At 43.6% G+C, this 20974-nt stretch overlaps 1 protein-coding gene across 19 annotated transcripts in view; it reads right to left on the bottom strand.

The window, feature by feature from the left end:
* The window catches only part of ank2a (ankyrin 2a, neuronal), a 71119-nt gene that overhangs the window by 2434 nt on the left and 47711 nt on the right, over positions 1–20974 (bottom strand). For all 19 annotated transcript variants that reach the window (XM_078080019.1, XM_078080021.1, XM_078080031.1 and 16 more), the window contains 3 exons: positions 1578–1661; positions 458–592; positions 159–320 (listed from right to left, as the gene is read on the bottom strand). In XM_078080019.1, the coding sequence (XP_077936145.1) occupies positions 159–320; positions 458–592; positions 1578–1661 (381 nt within the window). The remainder of the gene's footprint in view (positions 1–158; positions 321–457; positions 593–1577; positions 1662–20974) is intronic.

The following is a 20974-nucleotide window of genomic DNA, read 5'->3' as shown; positions in this document are numbered from 1 at the left end:
CTCTACCACACGGGGGAGCTCTGTTCTGCTAAAAAACAGTACTCGCTTAAATGGGAATGATCCGATTGTGGAAAAATGAAGAAATCCAAAAGGAGACATTGTCAATATGGAAGTGAGCTGCTTAATGTACGAAAAGGCTTACGAGGACATCAGCTAACCTGTTTCTGGGCGGAGGGCAGGTCGGAGGCCAGAGATGGATCCTGCGGTGTCTTTGTCTCTTCACCCTCCACCACCTTTGTTCTTTCCACGCCGCTGACCTTACAGCCTTCAGCCGTCGCCCGGCTTGATGCTGAGAAACCCTCACATGCAGAAAATGTCCCCTGAACCAGGAGAAAAAGTGATTAGTTTGTTATTAAATGTTTTTTTTATATACACAATTAACACTACACAGGTTGCCATCGGTTATTTTCTTAAAAAAAAGAGAACAAACATAAATACAGGACACACACACACACACCTGTGTCTCGTCCCCTTCACTCTTCAGAACGCTCCGCTTCACAACCTCAGAGTGTCCACCTGCATCCGCCGCACTGACGGACGCTCGCTCCACGCCGTCGGCGGAAACACACGTCCGGAGAACAGTACGTGTGACCTGAGGAGGTCGTGTGTTTAAAGGGAGTCAGTGACACTTTATATGAACCATCATTTTAAATGAGAAATGGATACGGTTACTGAAACTTAGTTTATAATTACTTTTAACAATGAAATTATAATGATAATGTTGATTCATTCTTAGTAATATTAAATTATTATTTGTGGTATTTTAATTTTTTTTTTTTTAATTTAAATTTTTTATTTTTTTTTTTTTAATTTTTATTGTTAAAAGTATGAAAACATTTCATACAATATTTAGTAGTATTTAATAATTACTGTGAAGAAATAATTTGGACATCAAATATCTATAATCATTACACAGACGGACCAGATTTGTGTAACACTTTGTTATTGGTTAATAACCCGGTTATCGTCCTTAGATAAACATTATTTGAAAGGCTGTTATAAAGCCACAACTGATATTATTACAATACTTTCTTAAATGCTTAATAAATACTTTTCCAAAGCATCTGCAATCATCCTTTAGATAAATAGTTAACGATTGGTATCGATCTCATCTTACAAACAAAAGTGTTTGGAAATCAAAAAGGAGATAAATCATGTATTAATGTAATTAGAATGTAATTGTTACTGTCACTTATCAGCTGTGGTGCAATGTATAATTTGTGGTAGTATTATTGATTAACTCATATTGATCATATGATATTACACAATATAATGACAAAATAACATAAATTAGTAGTAGTATTACTAACAATTAGTTAACATTATTAATCAACATATCGTTGTTTCTAGACAGTAAAATAATTCACTATCAACCATTTGTTGTTGATGTTGGGAACACTTGTTAATATCCCATATTCTCAAAGCCAATGTTGTCAATTGAGCAGAATGAACAATTTTACACAAATTACGCATTGATATTGCTGCAAACAAACCAGAAATGGGTGTTGTTTAGCTGTGCTGTCACTACCAGTCTGACTACTGCCATGGGACATGTGCATGACAGAATCTGCCGTTACCTTTTTGACAACGGCGTGCCCATTTTCATCCTGGTACTTTTCTTCTGTCACAGACCGAGTGGGGAGGTCGTGCATTTCATCGGCCTGTGAGGATCAACACAGACAATAATCAGGAGTGCTGACTCGGGTCAGTGCTCGAGTTTATCGGTTTAATCCTCCACTTCAAAAAGAAACACGTTAGAGAGACGTTAGAGACATTTTAGGTTGTACTTTGGAGAGAAAACAGGGACTTAAGGATCCGGGAAACAGACGGGCATTTGTCAAAAGAACAACAAAGACGTGCTCACAGAAACATAAATCACCTCCGCGAGGTTCAGCCATTTATCAACAGCACATTTCGTATCAATCCCAGTTTATTTGAATCCTCAAACACCATTTTTTTCCATCATTTCGGTTGTTAGACAGTTAACATTTGAAGTTAACAGTGAGTACGAAGGCTGGTTGAGGTTTTACTCTGTACGTTACGCACTCTATGCCAATTGAAAGCGTCAGACATCAGATACCTGAATGACAACTCTCCCAACTGGTCATAAATTCATTATCTGAACTTTCTGGCAATGATCCGAACGTCCATTAAGATAATAATAATAATAAAGGTTATATACACATTTATATAAATACACAGTAAGAATATCCAAGCTTTTCACTGGTACTGCATGTTTGCACAAAAGCAAGCAATAAGCAGAGTGATATGGTGCACTTTCCAATTCAGTATTACAAATAGAAACAACAATTAACTTTCATATATGACATTGGAAAGTACAACATGGCAGTCTGTAACTGTAAAAGCAAAACATATCATGCTGTGTTTCAATTAGGGCTGTCAATAAACAATTTGCTAATTAATCGCACATTTTGAAATTCCTTAATCTCGATTAATAGCGATTAATGAATGTTGTTGTTGTTACAATGTTGTGTAAATCTTAAAAGTAATGAGTAATCACTTTAGGAAGCGTGTATTTTAGACACTGTTGTTTAATTGCTGATGTTATTTTAAACACAAAACTACACACATTTGATCATCTTGGAGGCAGAATTTCACCTGGTGGAACATGTTGAACTGGCGACTTTTCCTGTTGTCCTCGTGCACTTTTCTCTCAACTCTCCATAATTTAACGGCTGTGTTTGAAGTGCCAACAATCTCCCCACATTTAGACAGGATGTTTTCAAACCACGGCCTTTGAGGGACAAAGTGGTGGTCCTCTGCAGACCGTGTGCAGGGTAACGTTAAATGTTGAGATGGGTAGCCTAGTAGCTAGCTTAGCATAGCGGTGCTTTAAGTGGTCCGTTTGCCTCTCACCCCCCTTCTGTTTGACACGTGGAGTAATTCCTCTGCACAGTTCTCGCGCCTGTTTGTTTTACTTCCAATGCAAAGAGTTCTCTTCATCCAGATGTAACCGACTGCAGCTAGTGGCCGTTTCGTTTCCGCGGCCAACTTCCAGTTTACGTCACATAAACCAGAAGTAAACAAACGTATGTTAACTATGTGTACTAAAATATTGTTAATCTCACACATTAATCGCATAGATAGATTAATGCGTTTAAGTTGACAGCCTTAACTTTAAATGTGGTCTTTGCTGATTTAAGAAACTAGCTTATGATATCACTCTGAGGGATGCAGCCGTTTACAAGGAAGCAGTGACATGCTGAGTTAGGACTGGTTCAAATCTAAAATCAAAATAAAATCAGGGTTGAGTTTTGAATCACATCCATGTGACCAAAGGTTCAGCAGTCATTCCTCCTCTAAAGCAAATATTTAGTTAAGCTCAGCTCCAGGATAAAAAGCTTGCACATTGAGGAGGGTTTACCAAATCTCATCTTACCCGTGTCCTACATTCAACAGCATCATCATATACCCCAGTTTCACAGACAGGAGGTGCTGTTGAAGTCTCACACAAGGAGAATTCTTCATCCGGTGAATGGTGTAGTAATTCTTCTTTCTCTTCATGTACATTATTAGGAGGCTCCAGGACAAAAAGAGTCTCCTCATAATCTTCACTTCCAGAGGACAACCACATTTTTGGATTCCCTTTTTCCCACTCACTAACATGGCAGAGATTACCCTCGGGTTTATCTTCGTTTGACCTAGCACTAGCCTCGGGTTCATCAGCATCCGTCTCTGAGCCATCTGATGCAGCCTGTATGCAGTCAAAGAAAGGTTGTGCGTCAGAGTGTTCAAAGGTTGGGCCGTCTGCACCACTATGTACAACTTCTGCGTATTCTGGAGGCATGTGGGTATAAAGGGTTGTGGTAGAAGAGACATCTGCATACCCAGATGGGATGCTATACTCCTCATCAGAAGTTGAGGAAGTCTCTGACTTTACTGGAGTCAGAGACTCCTCTGAACGCTGTCCTCTGGCCCTTGGCCTACCTTCATCTGAGGAAACCTCCAAGTTCCCCGGTGAGGGATATGCCATAAGTTCCTCAAAGCTAAACTGTCTGGCAGATACAACTGTGTCCGGAGTCAAATCCGAAAGGGACTGGGAAGAGACATCTTCAGTCTGAGTGGCTTCAACAAAAGTGACCTCCCATAAATGTGTAAGTTCATCTTGGACACTCTGTGTTGGTATTCCTCCCGTCACAACGATTGGGTCTTTAGATGATGAAGCTGATTCAAGTTTTTCTGGACTTTGTGAGGAAGATTCTGCAACAGACATTCTACAAAGAGTTGCCAGATCTTCCTCAGCTATATCAGAATAACTCTTGGCTGCTACTAACACTGTGCTGGACTTGAACATCTCCACAGGAAAACTTGAGTTTGGTGACACCATCACTTCACAAAATCTTTGAGGACGTTCTGGAGTTAAAAGGAACTCAGCAGGAGATGAAGGGCTATCCTTATGATTATCAATAATTGATTGTTCACCAGCCTCAAAGGCTTTGGTTAGATTAGGAGTGACTGAGACAACTTGAGTTTCATCTTGAATGGATGTCTGGACATGTGTAGGCTCCAGGACTGCTGCACGTGTGTGGTTAGTAGCTTCACCGAGCTGGATGGCAGATAACACGCTGACTCCTAGGCTATCACTTTGTTCTGTATGGCACCGATCTCCAGGAGAATGGTCGGCAAAATAACACATTTGATCACCTTCAGAGCTTTCATCACTGAACTCTGACAGAAGCGGGTCAGGGGTCTCGGTTCTAAATGTAAGGTTCATCGCCTCCAGATCGGACAACAGCTGGTCAAGCTGAGGAGACCCAGACTTGGGTGGTGTTGGTGTGGACTCTGAGAATGTGATGACTTGGTCATCGGGACTTTCTTGAGCTGTTTGAGAGAGTAAGTAGTCCTGAGTCGCTGGAATTGGTTTAGCTAAGCCCGGATTTTCACTTTGTTTTGTGAATGACGTCCTGCCATCTTTTTGCTTTGGTGTGGGACTATTAGCGCTCAATGAGATTTCACATAGGTCAAAGATACCTGGAAATGCTGATTCTAGTTTTTCAGTGGAAAGTGTATTGGAAACATGTGTCAAGGAGGGTGTCTCGGTTGGAAAGACCTGTGTCTTTCCAGAGTTAAAAAAAAATTGTCTTGGAGATTCTGAAAGACTTGTTCTGGAAGATGCTGTTGATACCTGCAATAAATTATAGAATGGAGTGGAAAAAATACAGATAAATATAAATATTTTGTTTGTGAAAAGATTAGTCAAATAAAGCAAGCGTTTGACAATGATCTGGTTTTCAAGAGCAGTGTCTCAGATCAGGAAATTCACTTGTGGCCCAGTTACATACTTGATACATGGTAACAACATTTGATTGTTACCATTGCAGTTTAAACATATGCAACTCATGGAATTATTTACATGCTGAAAGATTTAGATTGTTTAATGTATAGTCTATATTTGCATTTTTGCATTGAAAACACAAATAATGAAAGCAGGGCACAAGTGAACTTCAGTCAAAATCAGCATAAGCTGTAAGATGAAGGTGGACATGCCTGATGCCGTACCCATTCAAGTTAGTGTTTGCTGCCTTGTTAAGATATAAGGGCAGAAAACACCTTTGAATGACAATGCTAAAGCCACTACGTTAAACGTCAAACGTTTAAAAAAAGCAAATACTATTTTAAAAAGTCATGTTGGGTCCCCTACCATGACATTTGAGACAACCAAATGTGGAAACGGGCCCTTCACATTTCTATGGAAGATGTCTAGCTGCAGACATGCTATCGTGTTGTCACATCTAATATAGAAACTGAACGGAATGGTTGGTTTAGAGTTGTATGTCTGAGGTCTATCTGGCTATGTTTAACTCATGTTGAATTGAATATGGAATTAGTCCGGTGAGAACATTCCTTACAAACAGCTCACGTAACTAAGAAAGGGTCACTCATTTCCATTCATTGTGCTTCACAAAGAAAATGTCTTGTGCAAAAATGCAAACATGCCACAGCAAGACAAGGAAGCCTCCTGGCATTATTAGTAAAAGGTTGAGGTTCATTTATAAATTCACACTTAATGTATTACTTTTGAAAACAACACTGCATTCACTGCTCAGCGAGAGCTTGTTGCGTCTTACCGGAGCCTTGCTCTCATCCTCGGTCATAGATTTTCTTTCAAGTTCATGAAAAAAACATCTTGGGCTTGTGTCATCTTTAATTGTGATTCAGGGTTTGTTCGTTTGTTTGTGAATGTTGAATCTTCATTTCACCGATGCTCTTTTTGCTCAAGTTCATGGGAAGGCTCCACCAGCCAGACAGCGTCAAGGTATTTTTTAAATTGTGATCTGCAGATGGCATGTGACTCAACTCATTGCAAAACTGGCTAATGCTATATGATCTGTTATAATGTAGTCAAGGTTATATTCTGTCCAAAAAAAAGGCCTGACCAAAAAGACTGGTGAATTGTGTTTGAGGAGGAAATTATTGGGTCCCGTCTCAACTGGTAAAGTTAGTAGCATCAGTATTTAAGGATGTTAAATTATTAATGTAAGATGAGGTTCTTTTCAGTGGGATGCTGAGGAATGCTGTAATGGTTTGGAGTCAAGATGTTGTCAGTATAAAGATTTTATAAATCTTTGAATTTGTCTGCAGGAACAATCTCTTCTGGCAGACTTTGCCCACTAGGAAGCGGGTTTGAAAGGTCCTCGAAATTTTCCATCGATTCAATCATTTGAGGAGTAGATGGTGCTAACTCAGACAGCCAGTAGTCAAGAAAGGACTGCGTGTACTGACTGTTTGATGAAATGTCACTGGAGGACTCTTGAAACTCCCTCTCCAACACAATGGACTCTGGTCGGATCTCATCAAATAAACGATCAAGACATGGATTACCAAAATCGCTTGCCAGTATCATGAAGTCTGATGAAACTGATTTTTTCTGACATATGAAAGCAATAATAAGGTTGAAAGTCAAAGTGAGGAATTTGTGAGTCAGGAGATAGGGCGGTGAACTCATCAAGTGACGAGAACGATTCTGGAGACTGCGGTCTCTGCTGAATGAATATTATTTCAGGTGCTGGTAGCCTGTGTGCAGAAAGTGTGGGACTGTTATTAAATTCCCTTTCAGCAACATGCTTGTGAGAACCTGTGGACCCTGTTTCACCTATTTCAGAAGGTTTTTCAACGCTAGCTTCATAAAGTCTTATTACAAAACAAGCATATTTTCCGTTATAGGGTGGATCGTGCAAATGGGACATTAAGTTCTTAAAAAGAGGTTTTTGTGTTATTATGGATTCTTTATAATGTATTGTGGAATCCGGTGATTCGTGTTCAGAGGGGAGAAGTCTGAGCTGGGTCAGTTTTTTCTGTGACTCATGTAAGCCTAATCGGTTTTCAGGAAATAATTGCTTGAGTTCAGAGAAAAATATATCGAGGGGGAATTTTTTTCTTCAAAGAAGAAATTTGCTTGAATTTCAATGCTAATGAGTCTCACGATATCTGCATTTGTAAGGGTTGAAGTAACAGAAAAAAGATGACCTTTAGGTGCACTTAATCCAAATTGTTGATTGATTGATTCAATCGGTGAAAAGAGTGAATCCGGTAAATCTTGCCTTCATCAAACTAATCCTCAACCGAAAATCTATGCGGTGAAAAACTATGTTTAAATGAAACCACAGATTATGGGGAAGATGCTCTGAAGTCTAACCAGTCTTGAAGGGGGAAAAGGTCTGAATTAGTGGATTCAGGCGACAACGTCCTCCTACTAAAAGATTCATGAAATTCAAAGCCTAATGGAGATGACTGTGGGGACAAAAATCATTGCCATCCCAATCCGAAAAGGTTGATGGTGGTGACCACGATTGGTTCCTAGACAGTTCAACATTGTCATGGATTGGGAAAGATTGGAACTGAGGAACCGGTGAATCAGGAGAGAGGGGCCTATGTGGACGTTGAGAAGTCACAGATTCTGGGGAGGATGCTCCGACGTCTGTTAACCAGTCCTTAAGGAGCAAATAGCCCAAATGTGAAGACACAGAATCTGGAGACAATGCACTTATACTAAACTCTTGATGTAGTTCAACGTCTGATGAACTTGACTGCGGGGACATTGGTCTGTTGCCATCAAACAATTCCTCTAGCTCAGGTTCAGGATACTCAACATCTGACAGTGCTGAAAACGGTGATACTGGTCTACTTTCAGAATACTGTAAATAATAGGTACAATGTTGACCCTTCATCTCATTGAAAGTCATGGATGTAGAAAAAGCGTGCCGTTCAACTGAAACCACAGATTCAGGGGAGGATGCTCTGACATCTGCTAGCCAGCCATGTAGGAGCAAATAGTCAATATCGGAGGACACAGATTCCGGGGACAAAGCACCACTATTAAAGAAGTTGTCCGGTCCAAAGCCTGATGAAGCTGACTTAGGTGACTCTGGTCTGGTGTCATCAAACAGGGTTTCAAGACACAAGTCAGTGCCTTCCCAGTCTGAACATGTTGATTGTGGTGTAAAGGAATGGTACCTCGAAGGTTCCAGAGCATAACTGTTCAGGAAAGATCCAAACTGAGGAACAGGTGAATCAGGTGAGAGGTGCCTACCATCACTTTGAGACACCAATGACTCGGGGGATGCTGGTCTTAAATTGGTGAGCCAGTCCTCTACGGAGGAGTGAGGGGACTCCGTCTCTGACGACACCAATGGATGGCCGATAAGCATGAACTCAAACGGTTTGCAAGCCAAAGAAGCGTCTCCTGGTTTGTCATGTGAAATGCCCCGCACAGCATCTGCATATGTAAAAGGTCTTCCAGAGGGATATGATGGGGCCGCGGTTGTATTCATACCTGTTTGTTTAGCATCTACTTGTAAAATAAGTGAATCCGGGGACTCAGGTCTGTTGCCATCAAACAATTGCTCTAGCTCAGGTTCAGGGTGCTCAACATCTGACAGTGCTGAAAACGGTGATACTGGTCTACTTTCAGAATACTGTAAATAATAGGTACAATGTTGACCCTTAATCTGATTGAATGTCATGGATGTAGAAAAAGCGTGACGTTCAACTGAAACTACAGATTCAGGGGAGGATCCTTTGAAGTCTGCTAGCCAGTCCTGCAGGAGCGAATAGTCAAAATCGGAAGACATGGATTCCGGGGATAAAGCCCTGCTACTAAAGCCTTTGTCCAGTTCAAAGACTGATGAAGATGACTGTGGGGATTCTGGTCGGGTTTCATCAAACAGGGGCTCCAAACAAAAATCATTACCTTCCCAATCCGAAAATGTTGATTGTGGTGTACACGATTGGTTCCTAGACAGTTCAACATTGTCATGGATTGGGAAAGATTGGAACTGAGGAACCGGTGAATCAGGAGAGAGGGGCCTATGTGGACGTTGAGAAGTCACAGATTCTGGGGAGGATGCTCCGACGTCTGTTAACCAGTCCTTAAGGAGCAAATAGCCCAAATGTGAAGACACAGAATCTGGAGACAATGCACTTATACTAAACTCTTGATGTAGTTCAACGTCTGATGAACTTGACTGCGGGGACATTGGTCTGTTGCCATCAAACAATTCCTCTAGCTCAGGTTCAGGATGCTCAACATCTGACAGTGCTGAAAACGGTGATACTGGTCTACTTTCAGAATACTGTAAATAATAGGTACAATGTTGACCCTTCATCTCATTGAATGTCATGGATGTAGAAAAAGCGTGCCGTTCAACTGAAACCACAGATTCAGGGGAGGATGCTCTGACATCTGCTAGCCAGCCATGTAGGAGCAAATAGTCAATATCGGAGGACACAGATTCCGGGGACAAAGCACCACTATTAAAGAAGTTGTCCGTTCCAAAGCCTGATGAAGCTGACTTAGGTGACTCTGGTCTGGTGTCATCAAACAGGGTTTCAAGACACAAGTCAGTGCCTTCCCAGTCTGAACATGTTGATTGTGGTGTAAAGGAATGGTACCTCGAAGGTTCCAGAGCATAACTGTTGAGGAAAGATCCAAACTGAGGAACAGGTGAATCAGGTGAGAGGTGCCTACCATCACTTTGAGACACCACTGACTCGGGGGATGCTGGTCTTAAATTGGTGAGCCAGTCCTCTACGGAGGAGTGAGGGGACTCCGTCTCTGACGACACCAATGGATGGCTGATAAGCATGAACTCAAACGGTTTGCAAGCCAAAGAAGCGTCTCCTGGTTTGTCATGTGAAATGCCCCGCACAGCATCTGCATATGTAAAAGGTCTTCCAGAGGGATATGATGGGGCCGCGGTTGTATTCATACCTGTTTGTTTAGCATCTACTTGTAAAATAAGTGAATCCGGGGACTCAGGTCTGTTGCCATCAAACAATTGCTCTAGCTCAGGTTCAGGGTGCTCAACATCTGACAGTGCTGAAAACGGTGATACTGGTCTACTTTCAGAATACTGTAAATAATAGGTACAATGTTGACCCTTAATCTGATTGAATGTCATGGATGTAGAAAAAGCGTGACGTTCAACTGAAACTACAGATTCAGGGGAGGATCCTTTGAAGTCTGCTAGCCAGTCCTGCAGGAGCGAATAGTCAAAATCGGAAGACATGGATTCCGGGGATAAAGCCCTGCTACTAAAGCCTTTGTCCAGTTCAAAGACTGATGAAGATGACTGTGGGGATTCTGGTCGGGTTTCATCAAACAGGGGCTCCAAACAAAAATCATTACCTTCCCAATCCGAAAATGTTGATTGTGGTGTACACGATTGGTTCCTAGACAGTTCAACATTGTCATGGATTGGGAAAGATTGGAACTGAGGAACCGGTGAATCAGGAGAGAGGGGCCTATGTGGACGTTGAGAAGTCACAGATTCTGGGGAGGATGCTCCGACGTCTGTTAACCAGTCCTTAAGGAGCAAATAGCCCAAATGTGAAGACACAGAATCTGGAGACAATGCACTTATACTAAACTCTTGATGTAGTTCAACGTCTGATGAACTTGACTGCGGGGACATTGGTCTGTTGCCATCAAACAATTCCTCTAGCTCAGGTTCAGGATGCTCAACATCTGACAGTGCTGAAAACGGTGATACTGGTCTACTTTCAGAATACTGTAAATAATAGGTACAATGTTGACCCTTCATCTCATTGAAAGTCATGGATGTAGAAAAAGCGTGCCGTTCAACTGAAACCACAGATTCAGGGGAGGATGCTCTGACATCTGCTAGCCAGCCATGTAGGAGCAAATAGTCAATATCGGAGGACACAGATTCCGGGGACAAAGCACCACTATTAAAGAAGTTGTCCGTTCCAAAGCCTGATGAAGCTGACTTAGGTGACTCTGGTCTGGTGTCATCAAACAGGGTTTCAAGACACAAGTCAGTGCCTTCCCAGTCTGAACATGTTGATTGTGGTGTAAAGGAATGGTACCTCGAAGGTTCCAGAGCATAACTGTTGAGGAAAGATCCAAACTGAGGAACAGGTGAATCAGGTGAGAGGTGCCTACCATCACTTTGAGACACCACTGACTCGGGGGATGCTGGTCTTAAATTGGTGAGCCAGTCCTCTACGGAGGAGTGAGGGGACTCCGTCTCTGACGACACCAATGGATGGCTGATAAGCATGAACTCAAACGGTTTGCAAGCCAAAGAAGCGTCTCCTGGTTTGTCATGTGAAATGCCCCGCACAGCATCTGCATATGTAAAAGGTCTTCCAGAGGGATATGATGGGGCCGCGGTTGTATTCATACCTGTTTGTTTAGCATCTACTTGTAAAATAAGTGAATCCGGGGACTCAGGTCTGTTGCCATCAAACAATTGCTCTAGCTCAGGTTCAGGGTGCTCAACATCTGACAGTGCTGAAAACGGTGATACTGGTCTACTTTCAGAATACTGTAAATAATAGGTACAATGTTGACCCTTAATCTGATTGAATGTCATGGATGTAGAAAAAGCGTGACGTTCAACTGAAACTACAGATTCAGGGGAGGATCCTTTGAAGTCTGCTAGCCAGTCCTGCAGGAGCGAATAGTCAAAATCGGAAGACATGGATTCCGGGGATAAAGCCCTGCTACTAAAGCCTTTGTCCAGTTCAAAGACTGATGAAGATGACTGTGGGGATTCTGGTCGGGTTTCATCAAACAGGGGCTCCAAACAAAAATCATTACCTTCCCAATCCGAAAATGTTGATTGTGGTGTACACGATTGGTTCCTAGACAGTTCAACATTGTCATGGATTGGGAAAGATTGGAACTGAGGAACCGGTGAATCAGGAGAGAGGGGCCTATGTGGACGTTGAGAAGTCACAGATTCTGGGGAGGATGCTCCGACGTCTGTTAACCAGTCCTTAAGGAGCAAATAGCCCAAATGTGAAGACACAGAATCTGGAGACAATGCACTTATACTAAACTCTTGATGTAGTTCAACGTCTGATGAACTTGACTGCGGGGACATTGGTCTGTTGCCATCAAACAATTCCTCTAGCTCAGGTACAGGATGCTCAACATCTGACAGTGCTGAAAACGGTGATACTGGTCTACTTTCAGAATACTGTAAATAATAGGTACAATGTTGACCCTTCATCTCATTGAAAGTCATGGATGTAGAAAAAGCGTGCCGTTCAACTGAAACCACAGATTCAGGGGAGGATGCTCTGACATCTGCTAGCCAGCCATGTAGGAGCAAAGAGTCAATATCGGAGGACACAGATTCCGGGGACAAAGCACCACTATTAAAGAAGTTGTCCGTTCCAAAGCCTGATGAAGCTGACTTAGGTGACTCTGGTCTGGTGTCATCAAACAGGGTTTCAAGACACAAGTCAGTGCCTTCCCAGTCTGAACATGTTGATTGTGGTGTAAAGGAATGGTACCTCGAAGGTTCCAGAGCATAACTGTTGAGGAAAGATCCAAACTGAGGAACAGGTGAATCAGGTGAGAGGTGCCTACCATCACTTTGAGACACCACTGACTCGGGGGATGCTGGTCTTAAATTGGTGAGCCAGTCCTCTACGGAGGAGTGAGGGGACTCCGTCTCTGACGACACCAATGGATGGCTGATAAGCATGAACTCAAACGGTTTGCAAGCCAAAGAAGCGTCTCCTGGTTTGTCATGTGAAATGCCCCGCACAGCATCTGCATATGTAAAAGGTCTTCCAGAGGGATATGATGGGGCCGCGGTTGTATTCATACCTGTTTGTTTAGCATCTACTTGTAAAATAAGTGAATCCGGGGACTCAGGTCTGTTGCCATCAAACAATTGCTCTAGCTCAGGTTCAGGGTGCTCAACATCTGACAGTGCTGAAAACGGTGATACTGGTCTACTTTCAGAATACTGTAAATAATAGGTACAATGTTGACCCTTAATCTGATTGAATGTCATGGATGTAGAAAAAGCGTGACGTTCAACTGAAACTACAGATTCAGGGGAGGATCCTTTGAAGTCTGCTAGCCAGTCCTGCAGGAGCGAATAGTCAAAATCGGAAGACATGGATTCCGGGGATAAAGCCCTGCTACTAAAGCCTTTGTCCAGTTCAAAGACTGATGAAGATGACTGTGGGGATTCTGGTCGGGTTTCATCAAACAGGGGCTCCAAACAAAAATCATTACCTTCCCAATCCGAAAATGTTGATTGTGGTGTACACGATTGGTTCCTAGACAGTTCAACATTGTCATGGATTGGGAAAGATTGGAACTGAGGAACCGGTGAATCAGGAGAGAGGGGCCTATGTGGACGTTGAGAAGTCACAGATTCTGGGGAGGATGCTCCGACGTCTGTTAACCAGTCCTTAAGGAGCAAATAGCCCAAATGTGAAGACACAGAATCTGGAGACAATGCACTTATACTAAACTCTTGATGTAGTTCAACGTCTGATGAACTTGACTGCGGGGACATTGGTCTGTTGCCATCAAACAATTCCTCTAGCTCAGGTTCAGGATGCTCAACATCTGACAGTGCTGAAAACGGTGATACTGGTCTACTTTCAGAATACTGTAAATAATAGGTACAATGTTGACCCTTCATCTCATTGAAAGTCATGGATGTAGAAAAAGCGTGCCGTTCAACTGAAACCACAGATTCAGGGGAGGATGCTCTGACATCTGCTAGCCAGCCATGTAGGAGCAAATAGTCAATATCGGAGGACACAGATTCCGGGGACAAAGCACCACTATTAAAGAAGTTGTCCGTTCCAAAGCCTGATGAAGCTGACTTAGGTGACTCTGGTCTGGTGTCATCAAACAGGGTTTCAAGACACAAGTCAGTGCCTTCCCAGTCTGAACATGTTGATTGTGGTGTAAAGGAATGGTACCTCGAAGGTTCCAGAGCATAACTGTTGAGGAAAGATCCAAACTGAGGAACAGGTGAATCAGGTGAGAGGTGCCTACCATCACTTTGAGACACCACTGACTCGGGGGATGCTGGTCTTAAATTGGTGAGCCAGTCCTCTACGGAGGAGTGAGGGGACTCCGTCTCTGACGACACCAATGGATGGCTGATAAGCATGAACTCAAACGGTTTGCAAGCCAAAGAAGCGTCTCCTGGTTTGTCATGTGAAATGCCCCGCACAGCATCTGCATATGTAAAAGGTCTTCCAGAGGGATATGATGGGGCCGCGGTTGTATTCATACCTGTTTGTTTAGCATCTACTTGTAAAATAAGTGAATCCGGGGACTCAGGTCTGTTGCCATCAAACAATTGCTCTAGCTCAGGTTCAGGGTGCTCAACATCTGACAGTGCTGAAAACGGTGATACTGGTCTACTTTCAGAATACTGTAAATAATAGGTACAATGTTGACCCTTAATCTGATTGAATGTCATGGATGTAGAAAAAGCGTGACGTTCAACTGAAACTACAGATTCAGGGGAGGATCCTTTGAAGTCTGCTAGCCAGTCCTGCAGGAGCGAATAGTCAAAATCGGAAGACATGGATTCCGGGGATAAAGCCCTGCTACTAAAGCCTTTGTCCAGTTCAAAGACTGATGAAGATGACTGTGGGGATTCTGGTCGGGTTTCATCAAACAGGGGCTCCAAACAAAAATCATTACCTTCCCAATCCGAAAATGTTGATTGTGGTGTACACGATTGGTTCCTAGACAGTTCAACATTGTCATGGATTGGGAAAGATTGGAACTGAGGAACCGGTGAATCAGGAGAGAGGGGCCTATGTGGACGTTGAGAAGTCACAGATTCTGGGGAGGATGCTCCGACGTCTGTTAACCAGTCCTTAAGGAGCAAATAGCCCAAATGTGAAGACACAGAATCTGGAGACAATGCACTTATACTAAACTCTTGATGTAGTTCAACGTCTGATGAACTTGACTGCGGGGACATTGGTCTGTTGCCATCAAACAATTCCTCTAGCTCAGGTACAGGATGCTCAACATCTGACAGTGCTGAAAACGGTGATACTGGTCTACTTTCAGAATACTGTAAATAATAGGTACAATGTTGACCCTTCATCTCATTGAAAGTCATGGATGTAGAAAAAGCGTGCCGTTCAACTGAAACCACAGATTCAGGGGAGGATGCTCTGACATCTGCTAGCCAGCCATGTAGGAGCAAAGAGTCAATATCGGAGGACACAGATTCCGGGGACAAAGCACCACTATTAAAGAAGTTGTCCGTTCCAAAGCCTGATGAAGCTGACTTAGGTGACTCTGGTCTGGTGTCATCAAACAGGGTTTCAAGACACAAGTCAGTGCCTTCCCAGTCTGAACATGTTGATTGTGGTGTAAAGGAATGGTACCTCGAAGGTTCCAGAGCATAACTGTTGAGGAAAGATCCAAACTGAGGAACAGGTGAATCAGGTGAGAGGTGCCTACCATCACTTTGAGACACCACTGACTCGGGGGATGCTGGTCTTAAATTGGTGAGCCAGTCCTCTACGGAGGAGTGAGGGGACTCCGTCTCTGACGACACCAATGGATGGCTGATAAGCATGAACTCAAACGGTTTGCAAGCCAAAGAAGCGTCTCCTGGTTTGTCATGTGAAATGCCCCGCACAGCATCTGCATATGTAAAAGGTCTTCCAGAGGGATATGATGGGGCCGCGGTTGTATTCATACCTGTTTGTTTAGCATCTACTTGTAAAATAAGTGAATCCGGGGACTCAGGTCTGTTGCCATCAAACAATTGCTCTAGCTCAGGTTCAGGGTGCTCAACATCTGACAGTGCTGAAAACGGTGATACTGGTCTACTTTCAGAATACTGTAAATAATAGGTACAATGTTGACCCTTAATCTGATTGAATGTCATGGATGTAGAAAAAGCGTGACGTTCAACTGAAACTACAGATTCAGGGGAGGATCCTTTGAAGTCTGCTAGCCAGTCCTGCAGGAGCGAATAGTCAAAATCGGAAGACATGGATTCCGGGGATAAAGCCCTGCTACTAAAGCCTTTGTCCAGTTCAAAGACTGATGAAGATGACTGTGGGGATTCTGGTCGGGTTTCATCAAACAGGGGCTCCAAACAAAAATCATTACCTTCCCAATCCGAAAATGTTGATTGTGGTGTACACGATTGGTTCCTAGACAGTTCAACATTGTCATGGATTGGGAAAGATTGGAACTGAGGAACCGGTGAATCAGGAGAGAGGGGCCTATGTGGACGTTGAGAAGTCACAGATTCTGGGGAGGATGCTCCGACGTCTGTTAACCAGTCCTTAAGGAGCAAATAGCCCAAATGTGAAGACACAGAATCTGGAGACAATGCACTTATACTAAACTCTTGATGTAGTTCAACGTCTGATGAACTTGACTGCCGGGACATTGGTCTGTTGCCATCAAACAATTCCTCTAGCTCAGGTTCAGGATGCTCAACATCTGACAGTGCTGAAAACGGTGATACTGGTCTACTTTCAGAATACTGTAAATAATAGGTACAATGTTGACCCTTCATCTCATTGAATGTCATGGATGTAGAAAAAGCGTGCCGTTCAACTGAAACCACAGATTCAGGGGAGGATGCTCTGACATCTGCTAGCCAGCCATGTAGGAGCAAATAGTCAATATCGGAGGACACAGATTCCGGGGACAAAGCACCACTATTAAAGAAGTTGTCCGTTCCAAAGCCTGATGAAGCTGACTTAGGTGACTCTGGTCTGGTGTCATCAAACAGGGTTTCAAGACACAAGTCAGTGCCTTCCCAGTCTGAACATGTTGATTGTGGTGTAAAGGAATGGTACCTCGAAGGTTCCAGAGCATAACTGTTGAGGAAAGATCCAAACTGAGGAACAGGTGAATCAGGTGAGAGGTGCCTACCATCACTTTGAGACACCACTGACTCGGGGGATGCTGGTCTTAAATTGGTGAGCCAGTCCTCTACGGAGGAGTGAGGGGACTCCGTCTCTGACGACACCAATGGATGGCTGATAAGCATGAACTCAAACGGTTTGCAAGCCAAAGAAGCGTCTCCTGGTTTGTCATGTGAAATGCCCCGCACAGCATCTGCATATGTAAAAGGTCTTCCAGAGGGATATGATGGGGCCGCGGTTGTATTCATACCTGTTTGTTTAGCATCTACTTGTAAAATAAGTGAATCCGGGGACTCGGGTCTGTTGCCATCAAACAATTGCTCTAGCTCAGGTTCAGGGTGCTCAACATCTGACAGTGCTGAAAACGGTGATACTGGTCTACTTTCAGAATACTGTAAATAATAGGTACAATGTTGACCCTTAATCTGATTGAATGTCATGGATGTAGAAAAAGCGTGACGTTCAACTGAAACTACAGATTCAGGGGAGGATCCTTTGAAGTCTGCTAGCCAGTCCTGCAGGAGCGAATAGTCAAAATCGGAAGACATGGATTCCGGGGATAAAGCCCTGCTACTAAAGCCTTTGTCCAGTTCAAAGACTGATGAAGATGACTGTGGGGATTCTGGTCGGGTTTCATCAAACAGGGGCTCCAAACAAAAATCATTACCTTCCCAATCCGAAAATGTTGATTGTGGTGTACACGATTGGTTCCTAGACAGTTCAACATTGTCATGGATTGGGAAAGATTGGAACTGAGGAACCGGTGAATCAGGAGAGAGGGGCCTATGTGGACGTTGAGAAGTCACAGATTCTGGGGAGGATGCTCCGACGTCTGTTAACCAGTCCTTAAGGAGCAAATAGCCCAAATGTGAAGACACAGAATCTGGAGACAATGCACTTATACTAAACTCTTGATGTAGTTCAACGTCTGATGAACTTGACTGCGGGGACATTGGTCTGTTGCCATCAAACAATTCCTCTAGCTCAGGTTCAGGATGCTCAACATCTGACAGTGCTGAAAACGGTGATACTGGTCTACTTTCAGAATACTGTAAATAATAGGTACAATGTTGACCCTTCATCTCATTGAATGTCATGGATGTAGAAAAAGCGTGCCGTTCAACTGAAACCACAGATTCAGGGGAGGATGCTCTGACATCTGCTAGCCAGCCATGTAGGAGCAAATAGTCAATATCGGAGGACACAGATTCCGGGGACAAAGCACCACTATTAAAGAAGTTGTCCGTTCCAAAGCCTGATGAAGCTGACTTAGGTGACTCTGGTCTGGTGTCATCAAACAGGGTTTCAAGACACAAGTCAGTGCCTTCCCAGTCTGAACATGTTGATTGTGGTGTAAAGGAATGGTACCTCGAAGGTTCCAGAGCATAACTGTTGAGGAAAGATCCAAACTGAGGAACAGGTGAATCAGGTGAGAGGTGCCTACCATCACTTTGAGACACCACTGACTCGGGGGATGCTGGTCTTAAATTGGTGAGCCAGTCCTCTACGGAGGAGTGAGGGGACTCCGTCTCTGACGACACCAATGGATGGCTGATAAGCATGAACTCAAACGGTTTGCAAGCCAAAGAAGCGTCTCCTGGTTTGTCATGTGAAATGCCCCGCACAGCATCTGCATATGTAAAAGGTCTTCCAGAGGGATATGATGGGGCCGCGGTTGTATTCATACCTGTTTGTTTAGCATCTACTTGTAAAATAAGTGAATCCGGGGACTCGGGTCTGTTGCCATCAAACAATTGCTCTAGCTCAGGTTCAGGGTGCTCAACATCTGACAGTGCTGAAAACGGTGATACTGGTCTACTTTCAGAATACTGTAAATAATAGGTACAATGTTGACCCTTAATCTGATTGAATGTCATGGATGTAGAAAAAGCGTGACGTTCAACTGAAACTACAGATTCAGGGGAGGATCCTTTGAAGTCTGCTAGCCAGTCCTGCAGGAGCGAATAGTCAAAATCGGAAGACATGGATTCCGGGGATAAAGCCCTGCTACTAAAGCCTTTGTCCAGTTCAAAGACTGATGAAGATGACTGTGGGGATTCTGGTCGGGTTTCATCAAACAGGGGCTCCAAACAAAAATCATTACCTTCCCAATCCGAAAATGTTGATTGTGGTGTACACGATTGGTTCCTAGACAGTTCAACATTGTCATGGATTGGGAAAGATTGGAACTGAGGAACCGGTGAATCAGGAGAGAGGGGCCTATGTGGACGTTGAGAAGTCACAGATTCTGGGGAGGATGCTCCGACGTCTGTTAACCAGTCCTTAAGGAGCAAATAGCCCAAATGTGAAGACACAGAATCTGGAGACAATGCACTTATACTAAACTCTTGATGTAGTTCAACGTCTGATGAACTTGACTGCGGGGACATTGGTCTGTTGCCATCAAACAATTCCTCTAGCTCAGGTTCAGGATGCTCAACATCTGACAGTGCTGAAAACGGTGATACTGGTCTACTTTCAGAATACTGTAAATAATAGGTACAATGTTGACCCTTCATCTCATTGAATGTCATGGATGTAGAAAAAGCGTGCCGTTCGACTGAAACCACAGATTCAGGGGAGGATGCTCTGACATCTGCTAGCCAGCCATGTAGGAGCAAATAGTCAATATCGGAGGACACAGATTCCGGGGACAAAGCACCACTATTAAAGAAGTTGTCCGTTCCAAAGCCTGATGAAGCTGACTTAGGTGACTCTGGTCTGGTGTCATCAAACAGGGTTTCAAGACACAAGTCAATGCCTTCCCAGTCTGAACATGTTGATTGTGGTGTAAAGGAATGGTACCTCGAAGGTTCCAGAGCATAACTGTTGAGGAAAGATCCAAACTGAGGAACAGGTGAATCAGGTGAGAGGTGCCTACCATCACTTTGAGACACCACTGACTCGGGGGATGCTGGTCTTAAATTGGTGAGCCAGTCCTCTACGGAGGAGTGAGGGGACTCCGTCTCTGACGACACCAATGGATGGCTGATAAGCATGAACTCAAACGGTTTGCAAGCCAAAGAAGCGTCTCCTGGTTTGTCATGTGAAATGCCCCGCACAGCATCTGCATATGTAAAAGGTCTTCCAGAGGGATATGATGGGGCCGCGGTTGTATTCATACCTGTTTGTTTAGCATCTACTTGTAAAATAAGTGAATCCGGGGACTCGGGTCTGTTGCCATCAAACAATTGCTCTAGCTCAGGTTCAGGGTGCTCAACATCTGACAGTGCTGAAAACGGTGATACTGGTCTACTTTCAGAATACTGTAAATAATAGGTACAATGTTGACCCTTAATCTGATTGAATGTCATGGATGTAGAAAAAGCGTGACGTTCAACTGAAACTACAGATTCAGGGGAGGATCCTTTGAAGTCTGCTAGCCAGTCCTGCAGGAGCGAATAGTCAAAATCGGAAGACATGGATTCCGGGGATAAAGCCCTGCTACTAAAGCCTTTGTCCAGTTCAAAGACTGATGAAGATGACTGTGGGGATTCTGGTCGGGTTTCATCAAACAGGGGCTCCAAACAAAAATCATTACCTTCCCAATCCGAAAATGTTGATTGTGGTGTACACGATTGGTTCCTAGACAGTTCAACATTGTCATGGATTGGGAAAGATTGGAACTGAGGAACCGGTGAATCAGGAGAGAGGGGCCTATGTGGACGTTGAGAAGTCACAGATTCTGGGGAGGATGCTCCGACGTCTGTTAACCAGTCCTTAAGGAGCAAATAGCCCAAATGTGAAGACACAGAATCTGGAGACAATGCACTTATACTAAACTCTTGATGTAGTTCAACGTCTGATG

Source organism: Gasterosteus aculeatus, chromosome 9 (genome assembly GCF_964276395.1).
Source record: "Gasterosteus aculeatus chromosome 9, fGasAcu3.hap1.1, whole genome shotgun sequence".
Classification (NCBI taxonomy): domain Eukaryota; kingdom Metazoa; phylum Chordata; class Actinopteri; order Perciformes; family Gasterosteidae; genus Gasterosteus; species Gasterosteus aculeatus.
The sequence above is the reverse complement of the archived record's forward strand: the minus strand, read 5'-3'. Positions and strand labels throughout refer to the sequence as shown.